Here is a 20,197-nt window from a genome sequence, read left to right on the forward strand (position 1 = left end):
AAATCCATAGATTACAATTGATTATTTCAAGTCTTTTAACTGTAGATTCTCTCTCCATCTTGGGTTGCCCCACCCTCCTTACAATTTCCTTAGAAGAAACTGTGTCATTTTTCCTATAGATCTTTTAAGTCTGGATTTTGCCGATTGTATCCTTGTGGTGGTGGTGTTTTAGCATGATTCTCTATCCCTTTTGTTTCCTGTAAATTGTAGGTGAATTCAGGTTTGATTCCCAATCATCCACTGACCCTGAAACCACTTTACATGTGGTTTCAAGTACATCTGAGAGATTATATAGTCTAATGGTACATCAAAGTTGGGTGTGGGAGTTAGTGGGAGTCTTTGCCCAGAGTATAACTAGATATGTTATCTATAAAGGATTTAAAAACAATAAAATAATTTATTACAAATTAGTTTGCTTTTTATTATCACCTTATACAGCAATTCTAAACAATGCCTGATGAAATATTTATCCCTATTAGGGGAGATTTACACATACACACACACACCACTTTACATAATATGTAATTGTCTCTTTTTGAAATGTTAGCATTATGACTGTAGAGTTTACCCCAACATAACTCGTGGATTACAGTCTTAACCTTAACCTCGAAGTTTGCCACGAAATAACTCGCTTTTATTATTTTCACATAGCTCTAGTATATTGGTAATCTTTGGAAACAAATAACATCATTCTCTTTATGGCATTCTGTTTTCAGTAGTGGTATTTCCATTTACAAAATATAGTAATTCTCAATTGCTGAAAATGTCAAATCCTAGAAAACGTGGCATTCCTATGCGTGATGTTGACATTGTTCTTGAACAGTTAGCTGAAGAGTCATTTGATGAATCCGATTTCTGTCACATTAGGATTAGAGACAGTTTCTGTTCAGAAATAACTCCAAGAACAGTTTTTATATTTTATTTTCACACTGAAAACCAGTCAGATTTTCTTCAGCCTCAGAGAGCGTGTTTATATAAAATTAAATTTACGCTGGCAGCAAGCTGCATTTTTTGTTTTTTTTCCTAAACGGGAAATGGGTTAATGATCCATATCTATTAATTTATTTGTGGTTGTTTTGTGATGGTGATATTCTAATTATATCATTCCTTCCTGGAGTAAAGATAACTTATATTTTTGGCTAACCCTAAGTACAAATAGTATTGAAAAGATAGGGTTAAAGGTTTAATTATTTCATTTTATTTATCAGTTCTCAAGGTAATGAGGTGGTTTCCTAGCATCCCCCAATGATAACCAAAAAGAGGGTTTTGGGGGTTTGTATTTTAGTTTTATTATGAACTCATAGAATTAAACATATTTGATATGTTTTAATCCACTGTGGTTTTCATCCTGATTTCTGTTCAAACTGTCTAGTTTTTGGCCCTTGGAGTTTATTAAGGTTAATTCTTGAGTCCTTTTGATATAACCATAGTAGTCTTTGATCACTTTCCTTATTTTCTGGTTCCAGGTTTGTCTTGTTCAGTTCCTGCCCCAGACCTGGTATAGGCCATTTCTCTAAGGAGTCTTAGTTTCTTTAATGGAAAATGATATTTACAGTTTGTTTGTTAGAGGCATAGACAATTTAAATGGGCCATGTTTGTTAATTGTTTCTTATGCATATGATTTATGCATACATACACTGTCCTTGACCCTCAGACTTTAGGATTCTGATGTATATTTTCCAGTAGAGCATATCACTTTCCCCATTCTTTCTCTCTATTAATGTCTTTTTTTTTTTTTTTTTAAAGAGTCTAAAGGAAAGTTTATTAGAAAATGGGTAGCACTCCACAGAGTGTGGTCTCTTCTCAGAGGCAGAGTGAGAGGGACAGTGTATGAGAGAGAAAGACAATAAAGGTAATGAGAAGGACCTGTTAATGTCATTCTTTAAAAGAAACACTGCAGAGGTTTTATTTCAAAAATTAAAAGAGTGAGAGAGAAAGAGCATAATTTCTGTGGTAGCCTGCCCAAGTCAAATGAAGCTTTAATTAAATTTTACTGACTGAAATGGGTGCATTTGTGTTCTGAACTATTTGCTTTAACAGTATTAGTATTTAAATTGTCGCAACTAGACTCTAAAGTTAATGCCCCATTAAGATGCATAGGGAAAGTTCATAGCTCTGTTGGTACTATTATTTCAGTCTCTGTAACCTACCACCTTAATGCAATAGCAAAGTGTTGATTGCATAACTATGTCTTCTCCACCAAAAGACTGAAAATAGGAAAAACACAAAAACACAACTGGAAATTAAAATTAGACTTCCTTTAAAGCCCAGTGACTCATTGAATTGAGATTTTATTTGACTTTCGATGTGAGCTTACTACTTTAGTGATCCTTGGTAGTCTCTCTGAAGATATTTTTATAGAATCTTTTCAGAAAATTGCTGGAGTGGTTCAGTTTGAAAGTCAAGGGATAAACTAGAAAGATCCGTACAACAAATTATACCTAGAGTCTGAAAACCAAGCTGGATTTGTTTGTTTGTTTGTTTTTCTCTTATTTTACCACTTGTGACAACATTGCATTTGGAATTTGATTTGGCAGTTAATATTGGAAACAATGAAATTTTATTTTTACTTTATCTCTGGGTAAGGTTTGAGAGAATGTTAGAAGTAAGAATTTGTCATTTGAGGTTAACAATCTTTAACAGAAAGGTGCTAATAACTTTAAGAGCTAGGTTTACTTTGCTTTCTCAAATTTAGTCAAGCTAAGTACTTTTAAAGTAAAACTATAAACATTGGTTTTGTGAGTATTTGTGAATAAATCTCATTTCAGAGCGCAGGCCAGAAAAAAAATTCTTTGTCATTTTTTTCCTTTTTCCACTTTTTAAAAAATATTTCACACATATAAAAATCACAAAGTATTTGTGTAGTTTTTAAGTTTATTTTGAAATAAATTCAAATGTCAGAAAAGTTACTAGAATAGTACAAAGAACTTCAGTATAGCTTTTATCCAGATTCACTCATTATTTTTTTAACCTTTTAGGTGTATAATAAACTACATATTTAAAGTGTACATATTGTATATACCAGTCAGACCATCACCACAACCGAGATAATAACACCTCCAAAAGTCTTCATGTGCTCCTTTGTAATTTCTTTCTCCTGTGCATATCACCCCATTCCCCGGCAGCCATTGTTCCACTTTCTATAGCTATTGATTAATTTCCATTTCTAGACTTTTATATAATGGAATCATAGTGTATGTTCTTTTTTTCTTCTACATCTTTTATTCAGCATAATTATTTGGAGATTCATTCATGTTGGATTCACTGATTTTTAATATCTTGACACATTTGCTTTTATATTCATGTATGGGTGTTTGTGTGTATATATCACACAACATACGATATATACATAGAAAAATATATATGTTTACAAATATACCACATTTTTTTCCAGAACTATTTGAAAGTAGTTATATATATCATGGTCCTTTTCTTTTTAATATTTCATGTAATTTCCTAAGGCATTTTCTTAAGTAATCAGTATAATTATCAAATTTGGGAACTTAAATATTGGTATACTGCCTTTATTCAATAGAATGCTTTAGCTTATATTCCATATTCTCATTTTATATACATAATAATGTCTTAGAGACAATACCTCACCTGATAGAGGATCTAATCCAATATCATGTATTACATTTAGTTGCCATTCTTTAATCTGGAACAGTTCCTTAACCTTTCTTTGTCTTTCATGACATTTACATTTTTGAAGAATATAGACCAGTTAATAAATAGGTTCAGATTATGAATTTTTGGCTGAAATATTCCATAAGTGTTCTTTTCAAGGTATCACTTTTGTATTTACATGAACCGTATTTGCTCCTTATTGGTGATGTAAATTTTGGTCACAAGTGTCATCTTTTTTCTCTTACTAAATAGTTACTAGTTTTCCTTTTTTGTTGTTTTATTTATTTTTTTTTTATTATGGTGACATTGGCTAACGAAACCCAGTAAGTTTCAGGTGTACAATTTAACAGTAAGGCATATATATATTGCATTGTGTGTTCACTGCCAATAGTTAGATTTCTGTCACCACATATTTGACTGCTGTTACCCCATCTTACCTCTTCCCCTACCCTCCACTCTGGTAACCACTACTAGTCTGTTGTCTATGTCCCTGAGTTTCTGTTTGTCCTGTTTGTTTGTTACTTTTAGGTTTATATCCCACGTATAAGTGATACCATGTGGTTTTCAACTTCTTCTATATTGCTTATTTCACTGAGCCTGATTATCTCAAGGTTTATCCATGTTATCACAAATGGCAATATTTCATCTCTTCTATGGCTGATGCTTTTGTAATTAATAAGTAATTTGTGGAGAGAAATTTGGAGACTATGTAAATATGTCAGTATAGTTCTGAATGGCCTTTTCAAAAGGATAAAGATGTTTAAGCATAATATATCTAAAAGTCCTATTGAAATTGATCTTGACTGATGACAATAAACTTTTCTTTAAAATACAGTGCCCGGAAGGCTATAATATAGTACACATTCTACAGAGCAGATAAATGAAAAATGCTAATATTCTCTATAGGAACTGCTGAGTATCTTTGTAAAATTGAAGTGTGGGTTTTTAAATCTTTAGTTAATTCCTTAATTTACAATGGACTTGATAGAAAAGGAATTTTGACTCGCTTTCTCTGCTTATATATAGACTGTGCTTTAGAGGAGGCAAAGTTTGATATACTGGCAAATTTTAAACCTTTATATTATTTTAACCGCAAGAAATATTTTCTTTTATGAAACTCAGACACTGCAGTTTTGGGCTAATTTACAACATGATATATATTTGGTGCAGCCTGATATAGAAGTTTATTGAGACACACTTTAAATAGGCACCAGAGATTTCTCTTCTGACCTCTCAATTTTACTCTTTCTAGCTGCATCCTTGGGGAACTGTTCACAAAGAAGCCTATTTTTCAAGCCAATCTGGAACTGGCTCAGCTAGAACTGATCAGGTACAGCTCTTCATGTACTCTAAATGCCCAGATGTGATTGGTAATCTCATCCTCTAATTTAACACTTTCCAGTCATTCTACTACATGATTTTATGCTCCTCGTGTCCAAGTAAGCTTCTCTTCACGCAATCAGGTTTACTGTATATTTTGTCATGGGCTGTATTTGTAAAGAAGTTGTGTTCCACTTACTTTTGAAATCTTACTTCATGTATTTTTATTAGTTTTTCATATAATAGCATGCCTTTTTCAGGATGGCTATTTCATTCTTAGGTTAGATTAAGATCCAGTTTATTTAGCAAACAGTTATTGAACCTGCTTTGTAACAAATTCCCTTCTCTGTTTACTTTGGGATGCAGAGATAAATAAGATAGGTCCCTGCCTTCAAAGAGCTCAGAGTTGAGTAAGTGATACAGCATAAAAACATGGTTATAAAATAGAACCTTTAATAAAGGATATCAGGAAAGCCTGGTTTTGGGGTGGAATTTGGATTTCTTTTTCTAAAAAGATTAAGGGAAAGGGTATTTCAGGTTAATGTAGAATTTTTAAAAGATGGTATAAAACTCATTTGTTATATAGTAAACTCATTTTCCATCAAAGTTTAAGTCTTAGCCTCTCTTCTTCCAGTTTTTTCCTATAGGGACATTATAGGACCAGCTCAGACCTTTGAAATTAACACTGAAAGAAACAAAATTAGTAATGAAAACCTCTGTGGAGGATTAAAAATGTATTTAACAGAACCAAATATATAGATCATTTTGGATTATTGTGCCAGTATTTTCATTATTTTATAACTAGTTCTTTCTGTTGTATTACTTCTGTCCCTAAAGGAGTGGGGTCAGGTTTTACCTTTCTGTATGCACTCTTATTTAATAGTCTGGTTCCCCAGACCTCAGGAGGTAATCATTTTTGCTTCTAGAATCTGCAGAATTCGTGATGCTGACTCACTGTTTCTTGCTTTTTGCTTTATTTTCAGTCGACTCTGTGGTAGCCCTTGTCCAGCTGTGTGGCCTGATGTTATCAAGCTGCCCTACTTTAATACCATGAAACCGAAGAAGCAATATAGAAGGCGTCTACGAGAAGAATTCTCTTTGTGAGTTTGGAAAAAGTGTACATGTATTTTCTGTGGTTGGCTGGTGTTTGGACTTGGCTTTTTCCTGGCCTAGGGAGTTAGTGTCGTCCTATTATGACAATACATCATAGGAAAACATTTTATTTTCCAATAGTATATGAGTTTTGTCATAGCCTTTTTGGAATTTTCTCTTTTGAAGGCTTTAGATGATAGAAAACCATTTTTATTTTGAACAATATAAATTTTTTTATAGTGCTTTTGATATTCCCAAGACAAAAAGAGAATGTACTGCTTGCTTCATGTGTTCTACCTGTATTGTAGCACTTAAATCCTGTGTAGAGGCAAATCTGTGTGATTATTTAACCAGCTTCCAGCCCCCTTTACACGTTTTTTTTGTGTGTGTTTTTTGTTTTTTTTTAACGCCTACAGCACCTGATAGTCCTAGGTGGTCTCCTATCCAAGTACTAACCAGGCCCGACCCTGCTTAGCTTTTGAGATCAGATGAGATCAGACACTTTCAGGGTGGCATGGTCGTAGACCCTTTCTACAGTTTTACGTGGAGCTGGAAATTCACAGACCTTTGATGCAAGGTTACAGGTTTACGAACTGTGTGGTCATTGTGAACTTGTTCTTTCTTCCTTTCCATAGCATTCCTTCAGCAGCTCTTGATTTACTGGACCACATGCTGACACTAGATCCTAGCAAACGTTGTACAGCTGAGCAGACCTTACAGAGTGACTTCCTTAAAGATGTTGACCTCAGCAAAATGGATCCTCCAGAGTAAGTGCTGGTGGCCATGTAGTGACCCTAAACTTCCCCCTAAGACTAGGAGATAAGAAATTCAAAGTAGTAGCTTTTTAAAAAGAACTGCAATAGCCAATCCCAAATGGAGAGGTCATCCTTGAGTAGTAGTATGGTTGATAAGAGGTTTATTGCATCAGGTTTTTTTTAAACAAGGAATAGATTTAAATAGGATAATGTAGAAAATATGCCCTTTCAGTGTCTCTTTTTTATCAGAATCTTATGAATTTCCTGTATTGTGTAGGCTCTTTGGAGGTTTTACACTCACATCTTACTTTCTGACAAAGAAAAAGTCTTTTATGTTTGAACTTATCACTGACAGCATTTTAGCTATCATTTCAGAGTTTTGGGGTGTTTCTGTAAGAAAGACTGTGTATCATAAAGAAATGGATAAGATAGTAGTCCATGAGTCAGTAATAACTACAAATTTGATTGTTCCAAAGAAATTTACTGCACTAGAATTTTGATACATCAAGTAAAGTTTGAAATATATAAGCTTTTTTTACTGAAATTTGGAAACTCTTGATACAGAGAGATTTTTTGGCTATGGTTATCTTTATTGTAGTAAGATTTGACCTGCTGGAACTATTTGTATTATTATGGAGAAGTCTGGAAATATATTAGATATATTAAAACATTCTGATAAATCCCACAAATGAAAATACCTAGTCACAGAAATTTAATGGGCAGAAAGAAGAAAGAACAGTTTTTTGGTCTTCCCAGACCAAGTAACGTAATTGATTTTACACAGAAGTGATTTAATCATAATGTACTTACGTTGTTCCAAGACTTAAATCACTACTCTGCCTGGACTTTTTGTAGATATTAACAAGCCAGTCATCTCTGTGCTATTTATTCCCAGCTAAGACTCAACCAATAAAATTCTCCTTTATTCTTGTTATACCAAGCAAGAACGGTTACAAGTTTTAACTATTTGGTTGGAATACGGTCATTTATATAGCAGGTGTGTCTCTGGTTTTAGCAAAATCCTCATCTCTTACTGTAGAAATAATCTCAGCTTTTGGACTTTTATTTTCTCAGACTGTTGTATGCCATGATTCCCTTTATACTGCTATTATTTATTTACTAATTTCTCTGGTTAATTTTATGTTTTCCTTATCCTTGTCATTCCTCACTGCTCTATGCCTTCATATTTTAATCTTATTTCTCAGTTCACTCACTACCACATTCCCACACACATTTCCCCTTTGCTTTGTCTTTTTTCAGCCTCCCCCACTGGCAAGATTGTCATGAATTATGGAGTAAGAAACGGCGACGGCAGCGACAAAGTGGTGTTGTGGTAGAAGAGCCACCTCCATCCAAAGCCTCTCGAAAAGAAACTACCTCAGGGACAAGTGCTGAGCCTGTGAAGAACAGCAGCCCAGCACCACCTCAGCCTGCTCCTGGAAAGGTGGAGCCTGGGGCTGGGGAGGCAATAGGTCAGTGCTGGGATGAATTCTTTGTGCTTTTATTAAGCACATTTTGGCAGGTTTTGAAGGTCAAGCACAAGGGTGTGTCTCTGTCTCTCTTTTTCGGTCTTAGTTTTTAGCCACCAAAGAATTAATAAAGAAGTTGGTGTTGTCATTATAGGGAAAAAGAGAAAAAACAAGTTTTATGCATGTCATCTAGAAAGTCTACAATAGATTTTTTCCTTTCCCGAAATAAGGAACACTATACCTCAGTTAGATGTGTGGGATAAATCAGTGAATTAGGTAAGCCAAATTTAATTTCAGGTTAGTTCACCCATAGTTCTCTAACACACATAATTTGGAGCCCTGTATATGTTAGCTTTGGTAAGTCCTTCGTAGAATCCAGTCATGTTAAATTACAATTGCTGAATGTAGTTAGTTCCATAGACTGTTATCCAGTATAAATATATCCAAAACTGTATAATAATGAACTATTATAACAAAGTAGTTATCTTCCTGTGGTACCACCAGTTTTCTGAACTACAGTTATTCTTTACTCATTTTCCCTTCTCTGTCCAGCTACAACAGTGGTTTTCAGTGCTTGCTACACATTGGAAACACCTAGGAAACTTTAAAAATAAACACTCTTGAACAATGGCCAGATCTCTAGAAATGAGGCCTGAGGAATCTGAATTTCAAAATCTCTCTTAGTAATTCTGATGTATAGTAAGAGTTGAAAATCACTGACCTTGAAAAATAAAGGTAAAATGAAATTACTTTTATTCATAATACAGATATTAGTACCTATTTTTTTAAGTGATAATATAAAGAATTACAGACTTTAATGACTGTTCGAGGTATGAAAAATGAGACATTCAAAATGAAACCATTCACTGAGTATTATAAGTTGTTATTGCCAGTTGGAGAAGGCAAAGGCCTTTGCCCTGCCTCAACCCTCTTATATTGGCTTCACTCTCCCACCACAGGCCTCGGTGACATCACACAGCAGTTGAATCAAAGTGAATTGGCAGTGTTACTGAACCTGCTGCAGAGCCAAACCGACCTGAGCATCCCTCAAATGGTGCAGCTGCTTAATATCCACTCTAACCCTGAGATACAGCAGCAGCTGGAGGCCCTGAACCAATCGATCAGTGCCCTAACAGAAGCCAGTTCCCAGCAGCAGGACTCAGAGCCTGTGGGCCCAGAGGAGTCTTTGAAGGAGGCACCCCCTGCTCCAGTGGTCCAGCCTTCAGCAGAACAGACGACCCCTGAAGCTTCAAGCACACCAGCTGACATGCAGAATATGTTGGCAGTTCTCTTGAGTCAGCTGATGAAAACCCAGGAGCCAGCAGGCAGCCTGGAGGAAAACAACAGTGACAAGAACAGTGGGCCACAGGGGCCCCGAAGAACTCCCACAATGCCACAGGAGGAGGCAGCAGGTAAACAGACCGGTCATGAATCTCATTGAGCTCAGGTGCTGTTGATCCTCTTAAAAATCTCTTTAACATTTTATTTTTCACATCAGTGTCCTCAGTTTCAGTTTTTCTGTAACCTAGTCTACAGGAGAACATACCACCAAATGATGTATTGCTTGCCCAGCTTCTTTAAGTCTCAGAGCTTCTCAAAGCAACTTTCATATATTGTTTTTCCATTTCTTAGGAGGTAGGTAAGTAAAGCCCCTATGTTTTAACCCACGGAAACCACAACCATAGCTAGTGATGCGACTTGTGTGTACGGTGACAAACTAGTACTAGCACTTGAAAATCTGCCTTCCAAACAAACCATCATCAGATTGTACAAAGAGTCATTTGTACTCTAGTGTAGTGGATCCTGGATACCAGAGTCTTGCCTGAAAAATACAGTCAAGAAAACCCTAATAAAATGTCATTGTTAATCTAAAAAATAATTTGGGAATATTTCCAAGTAGATAACACCATATATTTCCTTTCCAAAAACTAATAGCATATAAAAATGATTTAAAATCTGTGTTCCTGAAAGAGACAATTGAATGGATTTAAGATTAGGAAGTGAGCATCATATTTAAAAATATATGAAAAAAGGAAATATGTTATACCTTCATCTCGCATGACTACAGCATGCACAGTCTGATTCACAGTCTGTTTGCAAATATTTACCTATCTAAAAGTGTTTTCAACTCTTCGGAAATTTTTGCTGTCCATGAAGACCCCATGAATTGGGGGATGAGAAGAGGTATGGGTTGACGAGTTACATTAACTTTCAACTTTAGGGTTCTGCATTCACATTTCATATGGGATGGTGCAGAAAGTATATGCTTTATTTCCACTGGCATAAGGTCAAATATGTAAGCTGTTTCTCATATGTAAAGCTTTTTAACTTGAAGATGACATAAATAAAATTAACCCTTTTACTTTACAGATAGGGAAACTGCAATCCAGGGAGTTTAAATTAACCTGCCTGAGGTCTCACTGCTGGAACCATATTATGGGCAGAGCCAGAACTAGAACTTGTGTACTCTCAATGTGTTTCTTTTTAATGTGTTTCTTAATTCACTTTGCTATTCTGTTATCTGATTCCAGCTGTTTTTAACAGACTCTAGGACATGGTATAACAGAGGCGGCTAATCTAGAATGAAAGCAGGCTTCTTTGTCTCATCTCTCATACCCTCCCTACACACACACACACACACACACACACACACACACACACACTTCCTATATAATCAAAATACCTGAAGTGATTCAAATTCAATAATTGAGCCAACAAATTATGGTGAAATTGAACTAAAATTAAGGCCTGGCCTATGGCCAGAAATTACTGGATTTACATTTCAGAGAGTAAAAATGCCACTCCTAATTATTACAGTTAACCCTGGATTATCCATTTGGTATATCCAATGTCTCTCGTGTTCTTATTTCTCCCCAGCCGCCTCATTCAGTCATTTTACTGTTCATTAGCACTTCCACCAGAGGGCAGACCAAATAAGCCAGAGAAGGTGAAAATCTAACTGGCTACTGTTTAACTACTGTATACTTGTTGGGAAAGGATTACGGTTGATATCTACTGAGTCAAATGAAGTTTTTAAGTTATTTGTACATTTCATTAATACCTCCCTCCATTAAGACAGACTGTTAAGGATTGGCAATATTGTTACACTTTAAATCTTAGTATTAGTTTTTTAATGTGATCGTTAATTCCTTTAAAAAGTGTTATTAACCTTTAATCGTTTTTTTACAATCCATCTGCTTTTGCTACTTCGAAATAGTTTTCATGTTCTCACGCATGTGAAAGATTTGAGCTCAAGAATTAGTTCTGTTGTAACAACAACTAGGCTATTTACATAAAAGGCAAAGTTTAAATGTAAAAAGCAGTATACCTGGAAGACTATAAGTTTGCTTTGCCTACTTCTGCATTTGGGCATTTTAAAGTTGCTTGCCCTCAATATTAAAAAAAAAAAAAAAAAAAAAAAAACTGGTGGTCCATTTCATGCCTTGTCCAAAAATACTTTTAAAAATAACTGGTACTGGGATGTTTTTGTATAGTGAGATATGTAGGATCGACAGCAAAATACTCCCAAATCTATAGATGTTTATAGTTCAGTTAGCTCTCCTTTTTCAGGATGTCTCCTTTTCAGATTATAAACTTTCCATAGCTAATTTTTTGTCATTAAATTCATTTTTCCCTACCACCTTGTCAGCCAGCCAATCTGTCAACAAGTTGCTTATTATTAACAAGTGTTATTAATCTTTAATAGTTTTTTAAACTATTAAATACTGAATATAGAGTGACCACCTTGTTCCTGCACAGTCCTGGTTTTAAAACTTAAAGTTGGCAATTTGGAAAGCCCCTCAATCCCCAGGAAAATTGGGACTTTTGGTCACCCTGCTTGTATGTTACATATAGGACCTGCCCTCATCCTTCCACTGGACAACTTTGCAATTTTACAGTGTTTTCAGAGTGTTTTCATATGCATGCTAAGAGAATGCATACTTACTTTATTGATTATCTTTGCAAAATATAATTGTGGTAAATCCACTACCAAAATATCTATAACTAGAAATTATTTTTAGCTTGTCTACAAAATGATTTTATATTACTAGCTCAGACATTAAAGACTATATGGACATTTAAAAATATGCTTCCATAGTGAACAGAAAACTTGATCATTTGGAAGATATCCCAAAACATTAAACCTTTTCTTCAGCAGGGTGACTCCCAACTCTCCAAAGACATTATTCTGACTGTATGTCATTGTATTTGTTCTCAAACTCAATGCTATTTTTACATGTCTACTCTCCTGTCTTGGCAGGAGTTTATTATCAGACAATGATTATCATTCTTAGGCAAATTTAGTTAGCAGTGGGGGGAAAAGAGTCTGGAGAGTGGTTCAAAAAAGAGAAAGATCTTTGGAAAGACAGAATTTAGTATCAGTTCAATACATTTCTGAATACTTAGTTCTCATTGTCACTGTCTTCAAGATAAACAAATATTTATCAACAGCCCATTCTGCATAACATCACTATAGTAATTTTCCCCATAGCATGGGAAAAATGGAGGAGGTTGGAAAACAATATAAAATTATTATAGGTTACTTTAGCCTTTACAATTACTGTAACATAGGAAGCTGAATAACAGTATGGTGGTTAATATTCCTTTCTTCAGAATGTGGTTATGTGGAGAGGGGACTGAAGTTTGGAGAAGCAAGTGTATATTTATACATGATGGTAATGAAAGGTTTTTATTTTATTTCATCTTTCCTGTACATTCTTTAAGTTCTATTTCAGGTGTTAACCTTATATGATCAAACGTTCTGTAAAATGTGTTAGCTAAATCCATGCAAGGTCTCCTATTGTACAGCAAGATTGTGTCTTAGAAATGTGACCGCAGCATGTATATTGTTCCCTCACATCTTCCTTCTTTCTACTTTATTTTCATTAATGTTTGATCCAACAGCAAAAAGGGGCAGGGAGGCTGCCAACAGCCCACATATTAGAACGGTTCCTTAAGGAAGGAAATGGAGGAAATCTCAGATAAAAATCAGGACAATTATTTAAACATATGATCTTTTTACACCAGCTGTTAGATCCAGAATACAACTGTTTTGCTTTGAATCACTTGATTTTATTTATAAATTGCAATTTCCTGATCCCAAGATTTTATTCTTTATATATATTTGGTTACTTGTATTGATATATGTTGGGCAGTATATGTGCGTATGTGTGTATGTGTGTGTGTGTTTTATAATCACATGTCATTTTTAAGATGGTGTTTAAAAGAAGTAACCCTTCCACAGCATGTCCTCCTCACATTCTTCCACCAGAGAAGAGGCCCCCTGAGCCCCCCGGACCTCCACCGCCGCCACCTCCACCCCCTCTGGTTGAAGGCGATCTTTCCAGCGCCCCCCAGGAGTTGAACCCAGCCGTGACAGCCGCCTTGCTGCAACTTTTATCCCAGCCTGAAGCAGAGCCTCCTGGCCACCTGCCACATGAGCACCAGGCCTTGAGACCAATGGAATACTCCACCCGACCCCATCCCAACAGGACTTACGGAAACACTGATGGGCCTGAAACAGGGTTCAGTGCCACTGACACTGATGAACGCAACTCTGGTCCAGCCTTGACAGAATCCTTGGCCCAGACCCTGGTGAAGAACAGGACCTTCTCAGGCTCTGTGAGCCACCTTGGGGAGTCCAGCAGTTACCAGGGTACAGGTTCAGTGCAGTTTCCAGGGGACCAAGACCTCCGTTTTGCCAGGGTCCCCTTAGCATTACACTCAGTGGTCGGGCAACCATTCCTGAAGGCTGAGGGAAGCAGCAACTCTGTGGCACATACAGAGACCAAATTGCAAAACTATGGGGAGCTGGGTCCAGGAACCACTGGGGCCAGCAGCTCAGGAGCAGGCCTTAACTGGGGGGCCCCAGCTCAATCTTCTGCTTATGGAAAACTCTATCGGGGGCCTACAAGAGGGGGAAGAGGGAGAGGAGTTCCTTACTAACCCAGAGACTTCAGTGTCCTGAAAGATTCCTTCCCTATCCATCTTCTATCCAGTCCTCTCAACCTTTAATGAATTCATTTACCAGAGCGAGGTAATCATCTGCATTTGGCTACTTCAAAGCTGTCCATTGTATTCCTTGCTCACTTGCTACTAGCAGGCGACTTATAAAATAATGAAGTTGGTACCAGTTTCCCCTGGATGGGTTATAGTCAGAACATTTACTTCAACTCTACCTAGTAGATATAAGTAGAGAATACAGAGAGGGTCATTAAATTGAAAAGTAAATGTTTTATTAGTTTATTGCCTGCACTAATTGAGCAGAAGAAAAAGAGAAGTTTCAATTTTGAGATGGCTCAGGAGAGGCTCTCTTTAGGTTTTTTAAGTTTCGGGGTTTTTTTTTTATGGTTTCTTTTGATTTTTTTTTTTTTTTTTTTTTTTTTTTTTTTAAGAGAATAGTGTTCACGAAATTTGAGCTGCTCTTAGGCTTTTGCTATAAGGGAAAAAGAGTGACTGGTTGATTTAAATAAATGTTTTCTTCCTCTCCACCATCTCACATTTTTGCTTTCAAAATAACTTTTTCCCCCATTGAGCATCTCTAACATACCTTTTTTCCAAATAAATTACTCATATTAAAGTTTGCTCTGCTTTGACAGAAGATATACCCCCTCTTCCTGCACGTGAAGCAGGTTGTAGAAAGAGGCATTCTTGGGTAAGTAGGTAGACTTTACCCCATCTTATCCCTTTTTACTCACATCTTTATAGAGTTTTTTTATTTTTATCCCTCTCTTTTCGAGGCATTTGTTTGGAAAAAATTGTTGAGATGCCCAAGAACCTGGGATAATTCTTTACCTTTTTTGAAATAAAAGAAAGGAAATTCAAACTCCTATATTGTTCTCTGTAACTCTTCAATGCTAAAGTTTTTTTTTTTTTTTTTTTAAACCATGTTCTGATGGTAAAGTTGATTTATAAATGCAGACAGCCTAGGACATTGCTGCTGAGCTGGTGTTAGAGATGATGCCTCCATACCTAGAGGGCTAGTAAGAGCAGTTAGCATACTGTTTACATGTATATTTTTATGTCAAAAAAAATCTTTGAAACAGAGCATTGTAATATTGTCAAAGAGAAAATTCTGAAAATACATGAAAATGTAACTTAGTTTAGGGTGGATATTTTTCTGAAGCTATATCAATACCTAAGATCTTTTTAAAAAATAATTTTAAAAGAGCAGACCATGGGGAAAAAAAAAAACAGTATTGACATATACACATCTCAGCATGTATATCCTGCCAGTTCTTTAGGGGATTTTCCTCCAGAGAGATTCATTTTGGTTTTGGTTTTGGTAAAAGGGGTTAAGTTAAGATTTGATTTCATGGCAAGAATTTTGCCTTATTATAAACAGGAAATGGGAAAGGAAAGTGCTTTCAGGGTGGGATAAATTGGGAGGCTTCTCATTCTGGTTTACATTTCTGTGTGAGTACCAGCATATAATGTGTTTTAAAAATATACACATTCATATAAATTATCTGCACAGACTTAGACATTTGTGAAACGTAGGTTAGCTCCCTTTTTTACAAAGAAAAGGCAAACATGCTTCAGCATCTTGGAGAATAGTTTTCAGAACTCAAGTTTCATGTTTCAATGCCAAGTTCTTATATTAAAATTTGAAAACTACTTGTAAGAGAAAGATGCACTAATAAAAAACTTTAAAGAATGAAAGAACCCTCTTCAGATACTTACATAAAGTCTATTTTCCCCTGTCACTGAAATAGGTAGATATCCGGTGTGTGTATTTCTTTATTATTCTCTGGGTTTTGGTCTGGCCTTGCCCTCAGGGCCAAACATTGATTAGAAAGAACCTTCTAGCCATTTTGGCATTGATGGCTTTTTACACTAGTGTGTGCAGTTAAATTTTCTAGGCTCACTTACATGGTATTGGTAAATTACATAAAAATTCATCAAACCTTTTGTCTGTTGACTTCCTAGTCCTCAGACATGGGCCTCTGCATTTTAGAATATTTGAGTTTGAGACAGTGGGCCCCACTCTCCTGTAACTTAAGCCTGGGGTACTTACAAAAGTATTCAGGAAAAAAAAAATTGGTCTCCCATCAAATATGAATAAAAGTATATATTTTAATTATATTTTGGTTATCATCAGTCATAAATAATGTTTTTCCCTTCCCACCCCTATTTTTAATTATGCCAGATATTCTAAATAATATACTTAAGTCTTCGTTCACCCATCCCTGCTACTAGGGAAGGGGGTGAGTTTATGTGTGTGTGTATGTATGTGTGTGTGTGTATGATTCCATCTCACCCCCTAACCCCCATTTTGGGAGTCTAATCTTTAAAATGAAAAAAAATTGATAATTTTGACTATTTCTAAAAGCAGAGGAAAGAAACTCAAATATCCTGGAATCTGTGTGGAGGAAGAAAAGGTATTTGTTAATTTTTTAGCTCTTATCTATAAATGTGATGGAAGTAAACGCTTGGCAGAATTTCACCTTGCCTATTCAAAAATTATCAATTCAATTAATTATAGTTAAAAGTGGTTTTGTTTTAATTATTGTACCATGGAAGATACTAAGTCCATTAAATACATTTTTTTGAACAGATGAGAAATCTGATTCTGTTCATGAGTGAGAGGCAAAACTAGTTTGACCATGATCGTTTTTGTGGTTTTGAAAAATTCGTTTGACCCAGTTTCCTTAGCTTTTTCCTCAACTGTCCAAAGGAGTGATAAGGATTTGAAAATAACATCAGATCTATTTGTTTAAAAGCAGGACAGTTAGCACAGATTTGTAAGTAGGACTTTTGTTAGCTTACGCCATAGACATCACCCACCCACTTTGTGTGTGTGTGTGTGTATGTATAATATGCATATATAGTTACAGTACTAAAATGGTTACCAGCAGGTTTTGAGAGAGAATGCGACATCAGAAAAGTGTCAGTTGCCATCTCATTCTTCCTGATAACAGGTTCCTGACACTGTATTCCTTTCTCTCTCATTTTTGCCCCCCATTGGGTGTACCTTGTCTATGTACAGATATTTTGTAATATATTAAATTTTTTTCTTTCAGTTTATAAAGATGGAAAGTAGAGATTGGAAAATTAAATATTTCCTGTTACTATACCACTTTTGCTCCATTGCATTTACTTCTTAATCTGTACTTGAACAGATCTAATTAGGTATAAATGGCATTTTTTCCTCCACTGTATCTTTGGGGTTCTTTCTCTCATAATTACTGTAGGTTCATAAACTACCAAAAATTTTCTTAGGGTTTGAAGAGGTGCTTCAAACTACTAGAGTAGGAACTAGAGAATAAAAAGTTGGGAAAAACCAGAAGATGTGATTTTTTTTAAAGTAGAAACCAGTTAAACAAATGATGATGGTCCCAGGCCATCAAAAAAGTTGAGCTTCATGTACCCAGACTCCTCCTGAAAGGAGAGGTAAGTGGGTTTGAGCTCAACTGTCTTCAAGGGAAGTTGGTAAGAGGTTGTTTAGACCAAAGAATAGTCTCAAACCAGAACTACCACCCCCACCCCCAAGCAGTTCCTATGTTACCATAAGTAGGGTCAGCATGGGAATTCATGTTCCCAGCTCCGTTGAGGTTTCCTGATGCATTGCCAATCCAAGAAGTGAGTCAAGGTTGTTTATAAAGCTAAAATTCCTATTACCTCCACCTGAGGAGATAATTGTTTCCCCTTTCATGGTTTAGGACCCTGAGAACTAATTTTTTTTCTTGAAGTATGTGCTGCAGTAAGCAGCAGATAAAACCCATCGAGACAGGAAGAGGGGAAATAGGTATCAAGAAGTTATAAATGGAGTGAGCAATCATACAAGGTTAAAGGGTGCTCCAGAACAAGGTAATTAGAAGTTGAACACTCAAATGTGTGATGAGGGTTGCCAGCTTTTTTTTGAATCCCTAAAGTTTAAGTATGTTCCGTTGCCTGTGGACTATCACGTGTTTACCCAGAAGGAGAATGGAAAGCTCAAGATTGTTCGAATTCCTGGAATCCTGTGTTCCTGGTTAACCTCCAGAGAAAAGGAATTCATTTTCATTCTTTCTATATTGCAAGTTCATGACTAAGAATGTGAACTTCAGCCTACTAGAGAATATTGTTTCCACTTCATAGCCGTGGCTCTTTTCAATTTTTGACCTAAGGGCTGAGGAACTAACTATCCTGGACTTTTTTCTCTATCACAGCCATGCCTATTTCTAACTAGAAGCCATACTGTTCATACATAACATTCCTTAGGCACTATCTTTTCCCAGACAGGCATTCTTAACTGTATGGTAAGGCTAATGCCTCAAGGAAATTAACAGTTAAAGTTCTTGGTGCTGTACTGACATTTTTATTGTCATTAAAGATTGCTCCATAGCTTGACTTTTTTAGGTATTGAGTAACTTCTCTGTTTACAACTTGGTCACCTGAAGGAGTAGGTGGAATGGAAGTGGGGAGTTCCTCAAGTGAGTAAATATTCAACCATTCCAAGGGAGAGGTGGAACTGCTAAGTCTTCTAGTTATCCTGAGAGGCAAGGTGAGCATTTCTGGACACTTTGGTTAATATTACTGTCCAGGTGTGTCATTTCTCATAGCCTTGGGAATACTCAAATGAGAGTTTACAGCAAGCCAGGATTGACAGACTGGGGAAAGTGTGACGCGTGGAGGAATTACTAGTAGTACTCTAGCACTCCTCACCATAAGCAGCTGTCTCTCCATCTCCTGTCCACTCATTTCTTTCCATTTACTATTTTTCTCTCTTCCCATTCACTGCCCAACTCACATGCTTCAGGCCTTAACAGAAGTATTGGATCACCTAACCCTGCAGAGTAGAGTTATTGCTGCTTCACAGTTTTGAAGGGTAATAAGAGGCGATTCAGAAGACAAATTGTCTATTCCAGATCCTTAATATATGGTGTGAGAGGTGAAGGAGAAAGCAAAATAACCATGCTTTTTTTTGGTTGGTTTTATTGCTGAGGGCTGTGAAAGGAGCTTTTAATTTATGTTGTATGGGGTACAAGAGATTTTTTACCTGTCTAGGAAAGACAGAATCTCAACCTTCACTTCATCCTCTTCTCTCATATCCTGAGACTGTTGCTTTTGCTGATGACATTTCTAAGCCCAGTTGCAGATGGTGTCTGTGGGAAGTAAATCTTGGTGAGAAGAGGGCCCTGCTGTCCACAAGAAAGCAGATGAGGGCTTTCTTGATGCCCTGGTGATTAATCACTAGGGTGCCAAAACGCTTTGGCCACTGGATTGTCTAATATCTCTATCTCAAAAAATTAGTTGTCCAAAACTGAGAGAAAGAGGCTAATATGAAGTTAGTCTTTAATATTCTCTAGATGGGTAGTTGTTAAGTGAAGCTTTCTCAATATGTAGCCCTCAGCGGCAGCATACTTCTCTGGACTAAAATACCCACGAAGTCAAGTCAGATGTAGGTTCCCTAGGACGTGGAAATAGATGGATTTTTGGATGTTTCGTTCTACCATGGTTGTAAACTGAAGCTAGGATTGATAGTTCCAAAGGAATGAAGGACATTTTATCCAAGCCAAGCCACACTTGAAAGAGGCAGCATGGAGAGATGTTAAGCTACAATGTAGCAGTCATAGCTAAGTGAAGAACAAAGCCTGAGTCTTGGAGAACGATGTCTCATCTTTTAAAGAGTCTTATCTGATGGGCTATCTCAAAGAGAAGATCCTTCTTCCTCCTGTGTCTCAGAACCACAACACTGCCCAATGAGAGATACCCTGGGTGAGGATCAGCTCATAGACAGACAACCCTCCCCACCAAGACTAATGTAATTTTGAATGCTTTTGGCCCTGGAGAAAATGGGGTGAATTCGATGAGAAAGCTTGGGAGCCTGATCCTTTTTGTAAATTCAGGAATGTTTGAGTTTAGCCTTGTACCAGTATTTGCAATTTCTTAGGGAACCAGAGGTCTCATATAAAATGAAGCAATATAAGAAGGACATGGAAAGAAGGGTAA

At 36.3% G+C, this 20,197-nt stretch overlaps 1 protein-coding gene and 1 pseudogene across 7 annotated transcripts in view; one reads left to right on the forward strand and one right to left on the reverse strand.

The window, feature by feature from the left end:
- The window catches only part of CDK12 (cyclin dependent kinase 12), a 65,688-nt gene that overhangs the window by 23,272 nt on the left and 22,219 nt on the right, over positions 1-20,197 (forward strand). For 5 of the 7 annotated variants that reach the window (XR_004951250.1, XR_004951252.1, XR_004951253.1 and 2 more), the window contains exons 9-13: positions 4,880-4,957; positions 5,931-6,047; positions 6,675-6,806; positions 8,055-8,266; positions 9,223-9,675. Coding sequence is in view for 2 of the 7 variants with exons in the window: in XM_036222129.1 (XP_036078022.1) it covers positions 4,880-4,957; positions 5,931-6,047; positions 6,675-6,806; positions 8,055-8,266; positions 9,223-9,675; positions 13,509-14,209 (1,693 nt within the window). In the remaining 5 variants the exon portion in view is untranslated. Of the gene's footprint in view, positions 1-4,879; positions 4,958-5,930; positions 6,048-6,674; positions 6,807-8,054; positions 8,267-9,222; positions 9,676-13,508; positions 15,926-20,197 lie in introns of those variants that run through there. The other 2 variants (XM_016164674.2, XM_036222129.1) reach the window with 2 other exon arrangements.
- On the reverse strand, positions 6,447-6,565 carry LOC118604567 (annotated as a pseudogene).

This window comes from Rousettus aegyptiacus, unplaced genomic scaffold (assembly GCF_014176215.1).
Source record: "Rousettus aegyptiacus isolate mRouAeg1 unplaced genomic scaffold, mRouAeg1.p scaffold_m13_p_6, whole genome shotgun sequence".
Classification (NCBI taxonomy): Eukaryota; Metazoa; Chordata; class Mammalia; order Chiroptera; family Pteropodidae; genus Rousettus; species Rousettus aegyptiacus.